Genomic DNA, 15,132 nt, shown 5'->3' with positions numbered 1-15,132 from the left:
ACGTCTACTGCAGGCAATTAGCGTGGGCCTGGCGGTGAAATCTGCAACACGACGTGATCAAAACAACGCGACGCGAAGGGAAAGCGCGGCTGGGGGTAGGGGAACTACTGGTGGTGGTGGGGACAACTGGTGGTAGAGGGCGTGGGGGAGGTAGTGAACTGTGTCAATACTGGTGGTGGGCTTGGTGGTGGTGTTCTTGTCACTGTGGTGATGCTTCCACTATGGTGTTCTGGCTGTTAGTGGTGGTGGATCTCACTGAGTCAATCCTGCAATTCGCGGCCATCGCGGTGGATCGAATTCCCACGCGCTGGAATCGCTGCAGCAACTGCGAACAATCGCTCGTGCTACGATGCTGGCCGAGAGGAATGCGCAGGAAGGGGTGAGGCAAAGCGATGGAAATCGATGTCAAACGGGTGAGGATGCTGGAATAATTACCGGAATATTTATTGGGATAATTATTGGGATAGCTACTTAATACTGGAAATTCTGGGGTATTACTGAGTAATTGAAATAATTAATTGCTGGACATTCTGGTAATTGCTGAATAATGGCATACCTACTAATAATTACTGGACCTTCTGGTAATTGCTGAATGAATTCTTGTATAACTAATTTCTGGACCTTCTGGTAATTGCTGAATAATTATGGCATACCTACTAATAATTACTGGAAGTATCTCTAGAATTGTATTATATGGGATAACTACTGAATCGTAAACTACTCGAAGTCAATTGAATTGTCAATCACAGGGTGTAAACTTGAATTCTGGAATGACTACCAGACTAGGATGACTTCTGGAATGCCATCCTGACTCAAATTCTACTGAATTAACCTTTGGAATTACTTCTGAATAGCTACTTTCGTCAACTATATCAACTACTGGAATTGCCGACTCTAGAATTGCCTACCTGAAACGTAATCACAGTAATTGCTTCTTGAATAACGACGACATGTCAACTAGACATCAATTTTTTCTAGAATAGCATCTGGAATTGCCAACCTGAAACGGAAAATGTGGCTAGCACATGGATGATACCAAGAGGGTATTTTTCCGTAGAAACAAAGAGGTAGTTATTCTATTGAAGTATAGCATCGCTCGTGTACTGAGGGAAGTAGAGATGCTCAAAATCGCCTTGTTTTCTCTTCAATTCAATTCTTTCAATTTAGTTGTATTCAATCCCTAACTAGCCGTAGATTGGTCACTACCAGACCTACCAGCCACTAATACTGAATTCTGTGCTTAGAATCCCTCTCGGTGACCAATCTAAACCTCAATGTCAAATAAATGTCTATCTAATTCTATCTTTCTTACCCTAGTATTATTATTCTAGAATGACAAGTTATCATTTCTCTACTGCCTATCGGTCGGTCACTCCATTCCTGTAATGGTCCTTTTACTCCACGCTCCGTAAGTCTCATCGGCTTTTCGATGTTACCCTTCTGGCTTTACACCTGGAGTCTGCTCCAACATTCTCTCTATCGTTCTATTCATAAGGCTATCTTTCTATGTACATGGCCAACCTGATTGGTCGCTTCGATAGCTGTATGGTTCAGTGCACCCAGTGGTAATATCATCGTAATTGAGGCACTAGTGATTTTATCGCCCCTCGTTTGCTACCTCCGTATTGGTGGCTAGTTCAAACCCATTAGAGCACGCACCTCTTTGATGTTCTTCAGTGCGATCTCTCTGGCCCGTTCCGTTCCCTGCTTCGACACGGAGTCCAAGTATCCCAAGTCGCCCATCAAGTGGTCAAACATGTGTCTCTTTTCCCGGAACTCTTCCACCACCACCTCGGTGACGTGATCCTTCAATTGCTTGTGGTCCTTGACCCACGCCAAGTCCCGAACCGTGTCTTCGACACTGGCCCTGTTGATACCAGCGACAATGTTGATGAGGTTGCTCACACCAGGACGAGTTTCAGGGTCGTAGTACAACGGTCCCTGGATGGAGTCGGTTGTGGCCTTGCGCACCTTCTTGGCGATAGTATCAGGGCTCTCGGTGAGATAAATCGACGAGTTCTGGTCAGCGTCCGACTTGGACATCTTCTTGCTGGGGTTCCTCAACGCCAACACCTTACTGGCAGGCGTCAACAACGTCTTTGGCAATGGGAAGAACTTGGTTTTGTAGGTGTGGTTGAAGGTGTTGGCCACAGTCCGACACAACTCGAGGTGCTGGGTCTGGTCATCGCCCACAGGGACGTGGGTCGACTTGTAGATCAAGATGTCAGCAGTCTGGAGCACGGGATACAACAACACTCCCGCCCTTGTTTTCTCCAAAACCGCTTCCTCGAAGATGGAGCTGGTCAGCGCCTGGTGGGCCTTCAGTTTCCACTGGGTCATCCGGTTCAACTGGCCCATTCCCGCTAAACAAACGAGGTACCAGTTCAACTCCGTGTGTTCTGGGACTGTGGACTGGTGGAAAACAATACACCTTTCGGGGTCGAGCCCAGCGGCTATCAAACTGGCCATGGCCTCGTACCGGTGCTGTTTTAACTGGAGGGGCTCTGTAGGCATGGTAAGCGCATGCAAGTCGGCAACGCCGAAGATAAACTTGCTCTGGGGCGAGTCTACCTTGAGAAGGTCTGCCCAGCCTCGCAAGGCGCCAAGGTAGTTGCCCAAGTGGATCTTGCCTGTGGGCTGAATGAGCGAGAAAATGGTGGATTTTGGCGGGAACTTCTCGATGGACAGACTGGACTGCACGCTGGCATTGGCACGGGTGCTCGACGACACCAGCCGCCTGGTGGAGACTCGAAGTGCCACGGATCTCATTGTTAGCGCTGTGGAATCTGGTGATAATTTGTGATTTGGTGCGCGGTAGTGCGTTTTAGATGAACCTTTGGAGGACTTACTTCAATGCAACATCTGAGGCCCAAACTTACGGGGCTGGGACCTGAAGAGGGATTGGGACTGTTCTGTATAAGTGGTGTTAGTTTGGCCATTTTTGGTTTACGAATATCTCAGAAACAGAAATCAGTGCCAATCACCTGTAAAATAATCACAAGTTACTATGAATCATTAATAGGTAATACCTCTGATTACTTATCCGGAGAGTACGCAGTTGAGTTCAGTGAGGCCCGAATTATCGAGTTTTGGTATTTACTCAATACTCACGTTTTTGGATGAATATGTAGTGAGGATACATTAGGTGATCATCAGGGTAAAAGTCCCAGTACTGAGATATCAGAGGTAATCATCTAAGCAATTACATTAATATTGAGGATAATTAACGTGAATGATAGGTCAAACGTTCCAGTACCGAAAGTACTTTTGAGTTAACTAATTATTAGTAGGGTAAGTCTCCGGTAATTACATTAGTGTTTATTGAGAATAATATAGAAGGGCGAAATAAGTAATGATTCTACTATTCCTAATTGAAATATTATTAGTTTGATAGTAAATAAATCCCCAATATGACGAGTTCATTCAGTCAATATGATCCTGGTTTGAATTAAGATAGCCCTATAATCTCGTAACTCGATTGAGATCTATATCAACTCCATTAAGTGCAGTGAGATACTTTAATTAACATCACACAACAGTTCTCTGAGAATAATTCAAATGAAGTAAGAAAGGTCATTACCACTTTGCATCTACACCGGCTCCGTATGCTTATTACATTATAAAACTCTGTCTACTGTTGGATCACAGGCTTGTCCTCCTCTGCCTTGAAGCCACCCACCACGTTGGTGATTTCCACCCCGTTCTTGGCCAACCGGGCTTCGAGCTTCTTTCTCTGAAGCTCTCTCCACCGGTTCAACTTGGAGTATTCGTGTAGTTTGAACCCAAACACCTTGGGCACGTAGGTGTCTTTCGAATGGATGGGAATGGCTTGGGGGAAGTTCTGGAAGAACATGGCCGGGAACGAAGTTCCGAAGTAGGCACCGTCCACCACGGCGTGGCGACCGGACTTAGGGTTGAACAAGTCCTCACACTTGGCGCAGTAGAGCTTGACAGAGGCCAAACGGGGCTGGTCGTTCAACCCGATGGGCAACAACGGATGCAACTGACAGTGGACCCGCGGGCAGTACCCGAAGTCACCGTTTCTGTACTTTTCAAACATCTTGTTCAAGCCACGGGACGTCAAGATGTATCTGGCGTGGATCAACCCGTAGAGAATGCGGGCGTTGTGCTCGAGAGCGTCTCTGTTTTCCTCTGGTTGCAGCTCGATGTCCATCAAGTCGGTGATGATGTCGATGATCGTGGGCAACTTGGAGACCTCCTGGTTCAAGCCGGTGAGGTTGAAGCGGTCGCGGATGTACTCGTCGTCGATATCGCAGAAGTACTCGTTGCCCTTAATGCCCAAGAAGAGGTCAATCCAGTACTCGGTGAAGTCGGAGGACGAGTCGGTGACGTATTCCTCGTTAGCCATGGGTGTGTGTTGGAGATGGTGATGTGGTGCTAGTTGCGGTACTAGTCTTAGTGTGCTATGATGCTGGCTGGTCCTAGTGCTGATGCTGCTGTTGTGCCAGTTCTTGTGCTGGTGTTGATGTTGCTGCTGATGCTCGGCTATTTCTTCTCGCTGCTGATGCTGCTGTTATCTCCTGCTGGTCCTACTGCTATTGCGTGTGTCAACTGATGTCGCTTTGCTGCTTCTGCTTCTGGTTCTAGTCACTCTGCCGCTGCTCCTTGATATTTTGGTGATGCTCGCACACTCGTTTTTTACCGCCAACACCACGCTTCGGTTCCACCACAACACTGCCACTCCCATGAGATTCTTGAAGCTCCCCTCCGTGCTCCACGGCGGCCAGATCCATGCCGTGGACATCAACTCCGACAACACAAAGGTGGCAACTGCTGGCAAGGACGGTCTGGTACTGGTGTGGAGCATGGCCCAGCTAGACCAGGCTGCGAGTGCTGAACAGGGCCAGGGTGCCCTTGTCCAGGGCGTCGGGCCCTTGGAAACCCATCACAACCACGCCCTGGTGGTGAGTGTCGTCAGATGGTCGCCGAGTGACCCATCCCAGTACGTGTCGGGAGACAGTGAAGGCAGCGTCTACCTCGGAGCACGCAAGCTCTTCCCATTCCCAGCCCAGGACCCTGGAGGCGTGTCGGCAGTGATAGACCTCTCGTGGTCCCATGACGGACGCTTGGTCGCCTGGAGCACCGCCGACGGCAAGACCTTGTTGATCGACGTCGCCAACAATACCTTCCAGGAATTGTCTCGCCTCCAGCACTTGGACACGCCAGTCATCCAGCGCAGCGTCCTGTTCGATCCCACCAACAACTACCTCATCACCTTGGGCGACGATACTTTGATCTACTTGTACCAGTACGCTTACGAAAACGGCCAGTATTCCTTCCGTCTTATCAACAAGATCTCGCGCCTCATCAACAAAAACCCCCTCAACGTCCACTACAAGCGCATTTCATGGTCTCCTGATGGCGAGTTGGTGTCTATACCGACTGCAAGCAAAAACCAGACGGCGTTGATCTCGCTCATTTCCCGCTCTAAAAACTGGCAGAACAGAATCAGCTTGGTGGGCCACGGCTTGACCTGCGAAGTGGTCAAATTCAACCCCAAGATCTTCAACAGCTCGGAAACCGATAACGACAACATATACAATGTTTTGGCCACGGCTGGTTCCGACAGGACCTTGGCGGTGTGGAACACCTCCAAGGACACTCCCATCTTCTTGCTCCAGGAAATAGTAGACCACCCGATCACCGACGTATGCTGGGACCGTACGGGGACTACCTTGTTTATCTCTTCGTTGGATGGTTATTTGGGAATAATCTCCTTTGAAAAAAATGAACTAGGCTACCAAGTATCCCAGGAGGTGGTCTCTGAGTTGGCAAAATTTGAAAAAGAATTCGTCAAGCCCTTAAACCACAAGTATGAGACTGAACAACCGACCGGGCGAAGAGGAAACGCAAACCAAATCGAATTGGTAGAACAAAAAAATTCCACAGATATGCTGGCCCCCGTCATAACAGAAAGTAAGGAAGAAGTCAAGGATGCTGCAGTTGCAGAACCTGTAGTCAAACAAGAGCTGAAAAAAAAGGGTGCAATTATTCCTGAAGTCCTAGCGCCTCCGGACATGAATGAGCCTGAGCCGCAGACAAACGATGATATACTCCAATCGGCCATGACTGAAAGACTGTCGAAACAGCCGGTTGCAAAGCCAAAAACTATTACCACTGCGGGTAAGGAGAAAGAAAAAATCGAGAAGGAGAAGGAAAAGTTGGAGAAACAGAAAATTACTACCAAGAATGGAAAGAAAAGAATACAGCCAATGTTAATTTCTAATGGTGGTTCAAAGGAAGATACTAAAGTCGAATCCAGTTCAAATGGAACAAAGATCTCAACTAACAATAGTTCCAAAAGTTTGATTGAGTTTGATAAGCCATCATACTCCGTTTCGGAAAGATTCTACAAAGACAACAAGAGATCAAAGCAAGACGATGGAAGCACTACCAAAAAGTTCAAGCGTGAACTCGAACCCATCAAATACATTGGATCACCAATCTTGAACCCAAACACTTCGTTTGCTAAGGTGAGGCTAGCTGTTCCAAAAGTTAGACTTGGCTTCCAAATTACCAGTAAATCAGATGAAGATACATTTGTTCTTGACATTAAGAACGGATCTGGAAATGAAACGAAGCCATCAAGAATTACCTACTTCAAAAAAGACAAACAGGTTTGGTGTGATTTTATTCCTAGGTATATTCATTTAGCAACCGAAGGGTCTCTTTTCTGGGCCTTGAGCTCTTCTGATGGACAAATCTTGACATATACACACGCTTCAGGCAAGCGCCTTTTACCACCACTTGTCTTGGGATCACCAATATCTTTTCTTGAAAGTCATACCAACTACTTGATGGCAGTGACTTCGATCGGAGAGCTCTATGTTTGGAACCTCGAAATCAAAAAGGTCGTTTTGACAACGAATTTGGCGCCACTTTTGGAGCTTAGCAATAAGTATCAGGAAGACGGATTGTCAAAGTCAGATAATATTACCATGTGTGCTATCACCTCATCAGGTATACCGTTGGTTACTTTATCAAATGGATCTGGATATTTGTATAACAAGGACTTGGGAATTTGGCAAACCATCACTGAATCTTGGTGGTCTTTCGGTTCACATTTCTGGGACAGTAGTGAGGAAAATAGCACTAAATCAAGTTCTTCCTCATTATTCTCAGAGGAGACCTCAATAATCGAACTTTTGGAACAAAAAACTAACGAAGAAATCATCAGAAAAACTAGAACTGGAAGGGGCAAGTACTTTAACAAAATTTCTAAGAATATGATTATGAAAGAAGGATTCGAGAATTTGGAGAATACTATATCAATTAGTCATTTGGAGAATAAGATCCTATGCTGTGAACTTCTTGGTGAAAACAAAGATTTCCACAAATACTTCATCACGTATGTTAAGAGAATCTGTGAGTTAGGATTTAAAGCAAAGTTGTTTGAAGTCTGCAACCACTTATTGGGACCTCAAAGTGACGAAGATGAAGAAAACGAAGTAGATACCAAGTGGGATCCAATGGTTTGTGGATTGAAGAAGCATGATTTGTTAAAGGAAGTAATTTTGGCTTGCGCCCAAAGCAGAGATGCTCAAAGAATTTTGATTCACTTTGGGAATAAGATAGGCTTAGTTGAGGATCCACAGCCGATCTGATTTATCCTTGTACTTTCTTGATGAGCTGTCAACTCAATGACAGCGAAGAAATATCGTTATTCTTTCCTTGCCATTGGACACATATCAGATCAATCTGTCGCATTTTTAACTCCATTTGTACTAATAGTTTTGTCTATTTGTAAGCTCTAGAGACTTTCTATATACATGTATTATTAAATGACTAAAGTTTGAAAGTATTAGTATTATCCCAGCCCTTACCTTTCATTAAACCCAGAACTTCTCCTTGTTCATTTGTGGCCCTATTCTTTGGACCTGCTACAAAATCAACATAACCATCGGGTCCACAAACGATTGCTAATGCAGAAGGAGCTTTGACTTGTTGTGAAGTTACCATCGCCTGTTGAAGAGCATTTTCAAATCTCGGAACAACCTCTTTGCTAAGTTCTGTCAGTTCAGTCTCGTTTTTAGAGTCTGAGTCCTTTCCATCAAGCACACTCATTCTCAATTTTAAGGCCTCCTCTGGGCTCAACTCACTCTTCTCGATTCTCAAAGGGCTAAGGTACTTTGTAGGCGAAGCCTCCGTTATATCCTTTGAAGAAAGTCTGGTCTTTGGTTCGGTATCATAATGGGTTTTGACTTCAACACGATCCAATTTTTCCAAAAAGTACATGAATCTTTCCAAGGGCTTCAACTCACCTTGTTTTTGAGCTGAATAGTGAATGGTAACGTAGCCTCTGTATGGGTTTCTGGACAAAAGAATCTGTAATGCTGGTGCAATTCCTGTTCCTGCAGCATAGAAGGTCAAGTTGTCAAAGTCGGGAATCTTGTTGATTTTCTTCACTTTTTCCACTAAACTTTCTGGCTCAACTTTGGAAGGGAGGTCACGGAAAATTGGTCTTTCATGATACTGCTTTAAAGGATGGTATGGGAACTTATACTCGATATTTGGTCCACGCAACTCAATTTCGTCGCCGACTTCTTTGTTGGTGACGTACTTGGATACTTCTCCATCGCCATATTTCTTAATATAAAGACACATCACACCCTGCTTGTCATAATCTTCACCATCGTTGTTCACCACCTTCAAAAGTGGTTTTCTTTCTCCTGATCTAGTGTATTCAGACTTCAAGAAGTATAATGGTAAAGGTGTGTAGGCACGAACAACCATGATGTCGGGTTGCTTCACGTCAACAGACCAGATCCGGTCTCCATTCCAAATGGATTTCTTCTCGTAGTTGTTGTAGTAGCTGTATTGCCAGTGGTTGAACTTGGGGTGGAGTTCTATCAAATAGTGGTCCTCGTCGATTTCCTCCTTGTGAGTAACCACGAACTTGTGGAAACCGTTAGGGTCCAAGAGCTCTTTACTGTCTGCACCTTTTTCTGGTGCATAGAACCATACTTTGACGGTATAGGCACCCCATAAGACTACAATGGCAGTGATGATTTTAGGGACGTATCTGGTCCATCTTCCAATGATTTTTGGCTTTTCAGCGGTAGCGTTGAACTTGTCTTGGTTAGGCAAGCCTGGGTACTCGAAGCTGAGTCTATCGTGCTTGATCTTTGGAATGTACGGTTTGTTGGACTTTTTGAGGAGTTTATCTACACCATTCCCTTCCATGGGTGCAGGAGCAGAGGATGAGGTTTTCTGTTTGAACTTGAACTCACTTAAACCTTCCTCTTTGGCTTGGGAGACTGATTTGTCTGAATTTTCATGATTTGGGTCGGATTTTTTGGAGTTGAACCGTAAAGCGACCCTCGCGGGGCTTCTGAAGGTAATGGGGCGTAATCTGGACAACATTGTAGAAAGGCTAGCCTAGCTAGCTTGATGACTTGTTGCAAGTTTTAAGTATTGGGGAAGTTTGATTTTGTAGATGCGACCCGTGACTTCAGGCACGTGACACCGATTGATGGCTGAAAGGTAGTATATTGAAGCATTTGATAGAGTAAAAATGGGTAGATTTGGTCGAATCAGAAATTGCTTGTCGAATAATTAGTTTACGTCTTGGAGAATGAGTATTGTAAATTTAGAAAGTACCAGTGATTATTTGGTGGTGGTTAATAATACACTGACTAATAAATGGAATAAATAGAAAGAATGTAAAAGCTTGCGTCTCGCCTAATAAGTGAAATCAGCATAGTGACAGTTTTCGGCTACAACTAGAGTTCAGACAACCAGAGTGATCCACATTCCCATGATGAAAAGAATGTTCACGTGATATCTCCATCTGACGAAGTAATTACCATTTTATGCATCCACCCCCACTTCCAGGCACGCCAACACCCATAATTCACACGTGAAACCTTCATCCATTATACCTTGAGTTTAGACGTTCAAATCGTCATTTTCGCCGTTGTCGGGCCCTCTCCGGTCCGGTCCATCACCAACCCGCACTTACTGAGTATATTACATAATCCGACTATCTTCTCTATCTTCAACTACACACTATGGTCAAGCTAGTCAAGTCAATAAAAGCCCACCAGGACAAGGCATGGAGCGTGAGTAGCCATCCCACCCTTCCCCTTTTGGTGAGTGCATCCACCGATAAAACATCCAAAATCTACAAGCTCTCGTCGAAACAGAACTTTCCACTTTTGGCAGATCTCGAAGACACCCACAAAAGGTCAATCAGATCGGTAGCATTCAAGCCCCCATTGGGCGGAGACGACGCTCCAGATGGCTTCTTGGACTTACCTGCTTTGGCTGCCGGTTCGTTTGACTCCACGATCTCCATTTGGGGAATCGACGAGCCCAGCAACGAGTACGATGACGAAGAATTGGTGGCAAACCAGCAAGAGATATTCACCAGTCCTTCCAACGAGTGGAACTTGATGGCAATAATAGAAGGACACGAGAATGAGATCAAGTCGGTGGAGTGGAACCATACTGGTAACTTATTGGCATCGTGCTCCAGAGACAAGACCGTGTGGATCTGGGAGACCGACCCCGAGACCTTGGAGGAGTTTGAGTGTATCTCGGTGTTGAACGACCACCAGCATGATATCAAGAACGTCACCTGGCATCCCAACCAGAATTTGTTGGCCAGTTCGTCATACGATGATACCATCCGGTTGTATAAGCAGGACCAGCATGACGATGACTGGACGTGTGTGGGCATTTTGAACGGCCACGAGGGCAGTGTGTGGTGCTCCAAGTTCGAGGACTGGGCCAGTCCTTTGGCAGTCAAAAACAGAACCAGATTGGTGTCTGCCAGTGACGATTTGACGGTGAGAATATGGTCCTGTGTGGAGGGTGAACAAGACGATGTGTCTAGCACTGCGCTTCCCACCTCGATCAAACATGACTCGGAGATGGTCTGGGAACTCGAGACAATTCTTCCCTCGGCTCACAAGTACCCAGTGTACTCTGTAAGCTGGTCCAAGAAGACAGGCAAAATCGCCAGTGTTGGATCCGACGGAAGACTCGTGGTCTACAAGGAGGATGAAGGCAAGTGGAGCATTGAGAGCGTAACCGAATCCTCGCATGGTGTGTTCGAGATCAACTGTGTCATCTGGGCGTCCTTGGATGATAAGACTGAGGTTTTGGTGACTGCTGGTGATGATGGGTACATTAACGTATGGGAGGTCTAGCTAGCACTATAATGATAGAGAGTATGTAATAGAGCAGAACTGTAAGCCGCATTAATTTGGCCAGTTATCTTGACGTTGCTATAGATGTACTAATAGAGCACAACTGTATGTCGCGATGGTTTAGCCAGTTCATCTATAGATGTCCATATAGTTATGACTAGTATAGACGTATTAAACCTGGTAGTTTCCATCTGGACGTCTGTGAACTGAATTTGAGCTATGAGAAGCTCACTTCAGGCTGTAAGTAATGGACCAAATCATCTGGATGTTCTTTGTATGCGAGCTTTGGTGCCCCGTTGTCACGGGAAGCAACATACTATTTGAGTCAACACCTGCTTGCTTTATGGGTGTATCTATTTGCGGTTGATCCTCCTACCAGAAGATATGTGGATTACATCCGTGCTCAGAAAATCACACCCACCAAAATGATAAATGCAACAATTCCCAACAAGATAATCAAACAACAAAACATCCGGCCTCCAGATCTTCTCTGGTACCTCTCTGCTTTCCTCAACTCGCTGGAAGCATTCCTGACATCTGCGTCGTAGCTGAACAAATTGTTCTCTATGCTGTCGATCTGGAATTGTTGCTCGTTCACGATGGATGATAAGTTCTCGAAAATGTCGTTGATCTCCAAGGTGTCCTGGTGAATCTGGTGGATTTCCCGCTCACGTTCCTGGATAAGTAGCGTCTGTTGTTCTAACTCCTCGGCATTCACCGGCTCGTACGAAATTTGGACCTGTTGCTGGAGTTGTTCGGAGGGGCCATTGCCAGGAGTTGAGGGAGCCTCCAAGTCCTGGCCGTTAGCGATATTGAGCGACTCGAATCTGCGTTGGCAGTTCTTGAAGTTGTTCAAGCTGTCTTTGGTCAACTTGATCAATATGGTCTCCTTCTGCTTGAATAACCCTATGACTTCCACATCTTCGTGTTCTGATTCGCTCTGTGTTATGTAGGCGTTCAAAGACTTGATGGAGGAGTTCAACTTCTTAAAGCTATCAGTGATCCTGTTGAAGCTCTTGTTAACGTTCTCCAACGACTTGGTATCACTCTGGTCTGTTTCCAAGTCGCTGATTGCCTCTTTAGCAGCCACAAGAAGGACGTGGTTTATGTGCTGGAGCTGGTTGTCGATGGAGGTGGAAATGGACTCAAACTCGGGATAGTCCTTATAACGATTTGATGCGTTGGTGGCGGTCCTCTCGAGGTCATCGCCGAAGACGTTGAAAGACATGGTTGGTGGTGATAGGGGCGTAGGAGACTGGAATATATCCGCGTGATAAGGTCACGTGGCAACGAGTCCAGCGCAATACCGAACTAGGCAATGATGGTGCCGGTGTCACTATTGTATATACATGATGTGTTTTAAGTGCTTTATCTGCTTTACTAAAGGATGTTATATAATGTAAACGAGAAATTTGGAAGTAGAACTAAATAATTTGGTGTAATTATTCTATTTTTGAAAACTGTGAAATTAGCTGGTGGCTGTGATGACATTCACCTTAATTGAAGGGTACCTTGATCGACCTGACTGAATATTGCCTTACACTGAAGTACTATACAAATGTTCAATTCAAAATCCATTTACTTTTAATATTATTTCAATTAGAAGTAATTAATCTGAACCTTTATGCGCAATTGTCGCTGTTAATTCCAGCCTACACTAGTCTAATAACGTTGTAATTAATTCATGAATCTAATATCTATAAATTGAGCAATGCGAAGTGAAGGATGGGCGTTTACTCGACTTCTTGTTCACTGATGAACTTTTCACAGTCCAAAGCAGCCATACATCCAGTACCGGCAGAAGTGATGGCTTGTCTGTATCTCTTGTCTTGCACATCACCAGCAGCGAAAACACCTGGAATCGAGGTTTCAGCAGTGCCTGGGGTGGTGAGAATGTAACCTTGGTCGTCAGTCTTCAAGTACTGGGAGAAGACGTTGGTGGCTGGGATGTGGCCAATAGCGTAGAACAAACCGTTGACTGGCAAGTCGGAGGTTTCCTTGGTCTTGTTGTTGTAGACTTCCAATGCGTTCAACAACTTGCCGTCACCCTTAGCGGACTTGGCTTCGGTGTTCCAAAGGATTTCCAACTTGTCGTTGGCCTTGGCTCTCTTTTGCATGATAGTGGAAGCTCTCAATTGGTCTCTTCTGACCAACAAGTAGACCTTGGAGGCGTACTTGGTCAAGAACAAGGCCTCTTCACAGGCAGAGTCACCACCACCAACGACGGCCAATGGCTTGTTTCTGAAGATAGGCACAGCACCGTCACAAACGGCACAGGCAGAGATACCTTGTTGCCAGTAGGTTTCTTCACCAGGAATGTGCATTCTCTTGGCGGAGGCACCAGTGGCAATGATGACGGCGTCGGTGGTGATTGGCTCAGCATCTTCGTTCCACTCGGTCCACAACTTGAAAGGTCTTTGGCTCAAGTCGACCTTGGAGATGGTCTCAGTGATGATTTCAGTGCCGAATCTGAGGGATTGCTCCTTCATTTGCTCCATCAATGTGGTACCGTTGATACCCTGAGGGAAACCTGGGAAGTTCTCGATGTCGGTGGTGGTGGTCAACTGGCCTCCAGCAGCAATGCCGTTGGCTAACATACCTTCGTACATGGTAGGCTTGATTTCGGCTCTGGCCAAGTAGATGGCAGCGGTGTGGGCAGCAGGGCCGGATCCGACGATAGTAACTTGATGATGGACCATTCTGGAGATTGTGCGGGAGAGGGTAATAAATGGAATGGGATGTTTTAACTTGAAGTTCACAAGAAAAGCCATCAAGGAAATTTTCCGCTTTATATAGACGGCCTGAAATACTGGCGCGGTTTGATTATTAAATTGGGTGGTGATCTAGACTGAAAAGAGTAGCGATCGGATTGCGACGCCGAGGTATGATTGGACGCAGGCGTGGGAGGTGTCAGCGATTTTGGCAGTGAAAGGGCGCGGAAAAGGTGGCAATCGGCTGGAGGAGCGGCTGGCGGCAGCTTGGAGGCAGCGGGAAGACGTCCAGTGGCGACAAGCGGTGGCTGCTCCTGGCTCGAATGGGTCGAGATCAAATGCCGGGTCACGTGCGCGTCCATCGCACCACCGAGGCCTGACAGAGGTATGTCAGCTCGGATTTATTAATGGGGGGCCTGATCACGTAAGCAGGGTCTGGGGCTCCATCACGTAAGCGTGGACGGCTGTCTAGGCCAGACCTCGATGACACTATTAGGTTCTCTGGTCACGTAAGCGTCGACCGTGGACAGGTTCGATGCTCATGTAAGCTTCTATGGTGGTACGTAAGCTGCAGATGAGGCATGCAAGCTGTCATTGCAGTTGACAGTGAAGTTTTTTGGCAGGTAAGCTGCATTTGACAGCTACTGATGCACAGCCGCTCATTCTTTTGACAGCTTCACATCCGCTCGTCTGCTCAATCCTTTCACTTGTTCTTACATACCCAGTTTTCTTCGTTAAGAATCTTTATGTCACCCTTCAATTAGCTGTTGATATCAAGGTAGTCTACTTTCTTTGGTGCAGCAACTTCATTCAAGAAGTTGCACGGTATAGTCCGGTAGAGATCTTCATTAGTGTGCCATCTTTACCTTGCATTTTGGCTTACAAAGAAGAGTGGACCTTCTGCAATACTAGAGATGTCCCAGACGGTATCAACTGCCAACAAGACCCTTTACAGCTAACGGTAATATTCGTCGACAGGAAGAGCAGAACGCAATTGAGCGTTTCTGCCGTGAAAATGAGATACTCTGGTAATAGTGCAGGACATAGAGTGAACGAGTTATTTGACGGCGTCCGCAAGACATTGAAGACAGGGAGCATGGTCAGAGTACTGAGTAGGTAGGGTCCCAAGACCTCTTCGGCCAATCTAGAGTTATTATGAACATCTGCAATAGGAACACCAATGCTTTATAAGGTAGTATTCCCAGTCAATTGGTGATAATTGCATTATTCTGCATTTCGTGATTATT

At 45.9% G+C, this 15,132-nt stretch overlaps 8 protein-coding genes across 8 annotated transcripts; 3 read left to right on the top strand and 5 right to left on the bottom strand.

Moving 5' to 3' along the window:
- Positions 1-1,632: 1,632 nt before the first annotated feature.
- Positions 1,633-2,769, bottom strand: MSW1 (tryptophan--tRNA ligase; the record flags this gene model as incomplete). The annotated part of the gene is made up of 1 exon (XM_020211032.1): positions 1,633-2,769. One exon carries the CDS (start codon positions 2,767-2,769, stop codon positions 1,633-1,635), a length of 1,137 nt encoding a protein of 378 aa, XP_020063761.1.
- Positions 2,770-3,631: 862 nt separating this feature from the next.
- Positions 3,632-4,369, bottom strand: CKB2 (casein kinase 2 regulatory subunit; the record flags this gene model as incomplete). Its single annotated transcript, XM_020206850.1, has 1 exon — positions 3,632-4,369. One exon carries the CDS (start codon positions 4,367-4,369, stop codon positions 3,632-3,634), a length of 738 nt encoding a protein of 245 aa, XP_020063984.1.
- Positions 4,370-4,706: 337 nt separating this feature from the next.
- CANTADRAFT_90950 (uncharacterized protein) lies at positions 4,707-7,625 on the top strand (the record flags this gene model as incomplete). The annotated part of the gene is made up of 1 exon (XM_020211752.1): positions 4,707-7,625. One exon carries the CDS (start codon positions 4,707-4,709, stop codon positions 7,623-7,625), a length of 2,919 nt encoding a protein of 972 aa, XP_020063760.1.
- Positions 7,626-7,806: 181 nt separating this feature from the next.
- Positions 7,807-9,384, bottom strand: CANTADRAFT_22610 (oxidoreductase; the record flags this gene model as incomplete). The annotated part of the gene is made up of 1 exon (XM_020206848.1): positions 7,807-9,384. One exon carries the CDS (start codon positions 9,382-9,384, stop codon positions 7,807-7,809), a length of 1,578 nt encoding a protein of 525 aa, XP_020063759.1.
- A 647-nt stretch (positions 9,385-10,031) lies between these two features.
- CANTADRAFT_53016 (iron-sulfur cluster assembly protein) lies at positions 10,032-11,174 on the top strand (the record flags this gene model as incomplete). The annotated part of the gene is made up of 1 exon (XM_020210148.1): positions 10,032-11,174. The coding sequence occupies one exon, from the start codon at positions 10,032-10,034 to the stop codon at positions 11,172-11,174; it is 1,143 nt and encodes a 380-aa protein (XP_020063758.1).
- Positions 11,175-11,577: 403 nt separating this feature from the next.
- Positions 11,578-12,402, bottom strand: PEP12 (SNAP receptor; the record flags this gene model as incomplete). The annotated part of the gene is made up of 1 exon (XM_020206846.1): positions 11,578-12,402. One exon carries the CDS (start codon positions 12,400-12,402, stop codon positions 11,578-11,580), a length of 825 nt encoding a protein of 274 aa, XP_020063757.1.
- Positions 12,403-12,907: 505 nt separating this feature from the next.
- On the bottom strand, positions 12,908-13,873 carry TRR1 (thioredoxin-disulfide reductase; the record flags this gene model as incomplete). The annotated part of the gene is made up of 1 exon (XM_020210153.1): positions 12,908-13,873. The coding sequence occupies one exon, from the start codon at positions 13,871-13,873 to the stop codon at positions 12,908-12,910; it is 966 nt and encodes a 321-aa protein (XP_020063756.1).
- A 495-nt stretch (positions 13,874-14,368) lies between these two features.
- Positions 14,369-15,005, top strand: CANTADRAFT_22606 (uncharacterized protein; the record flags this gene model as incomplete). Its single annotated transcript, XM_020206845.1, has 4 exons — positions 14,369-14,394; positions 14,416-14,444; positions 14,486-14,508; positions 14,541-15,005. The coding sequence occupies 4 exons, from the start codon at positions 14,369-14,371 to the stop codon at positions 15,003-15,005; spliced, it is 543 nt and encodes a 180-aa protein (XP_020063755.1).
- Positions 15,006-15,132: the final 127 nt, after the last annotated feature.

The sequence above is a fragment of the Suhomyces tanzawaensis genome (genome assembly GCF_001661415.1).
Source record: "Suhomyces tanzawaensis NRRL Y-17324 unplaced genomic scaffold CANTAscaffold_5, whole genome shotgun sequence".
Taxonomy (NCBI): Eukaryota; Fungi; Ascomycota; class Pichiomycetes; order Serinales; family Debaryomycetaceae; genus Suhomyces; species Suhomyces tanzawaensis.
Note: the sequence above shows the minus strand (reverse complement) of the source record. Positions and strands in the feature narration are given on the sequence as shown.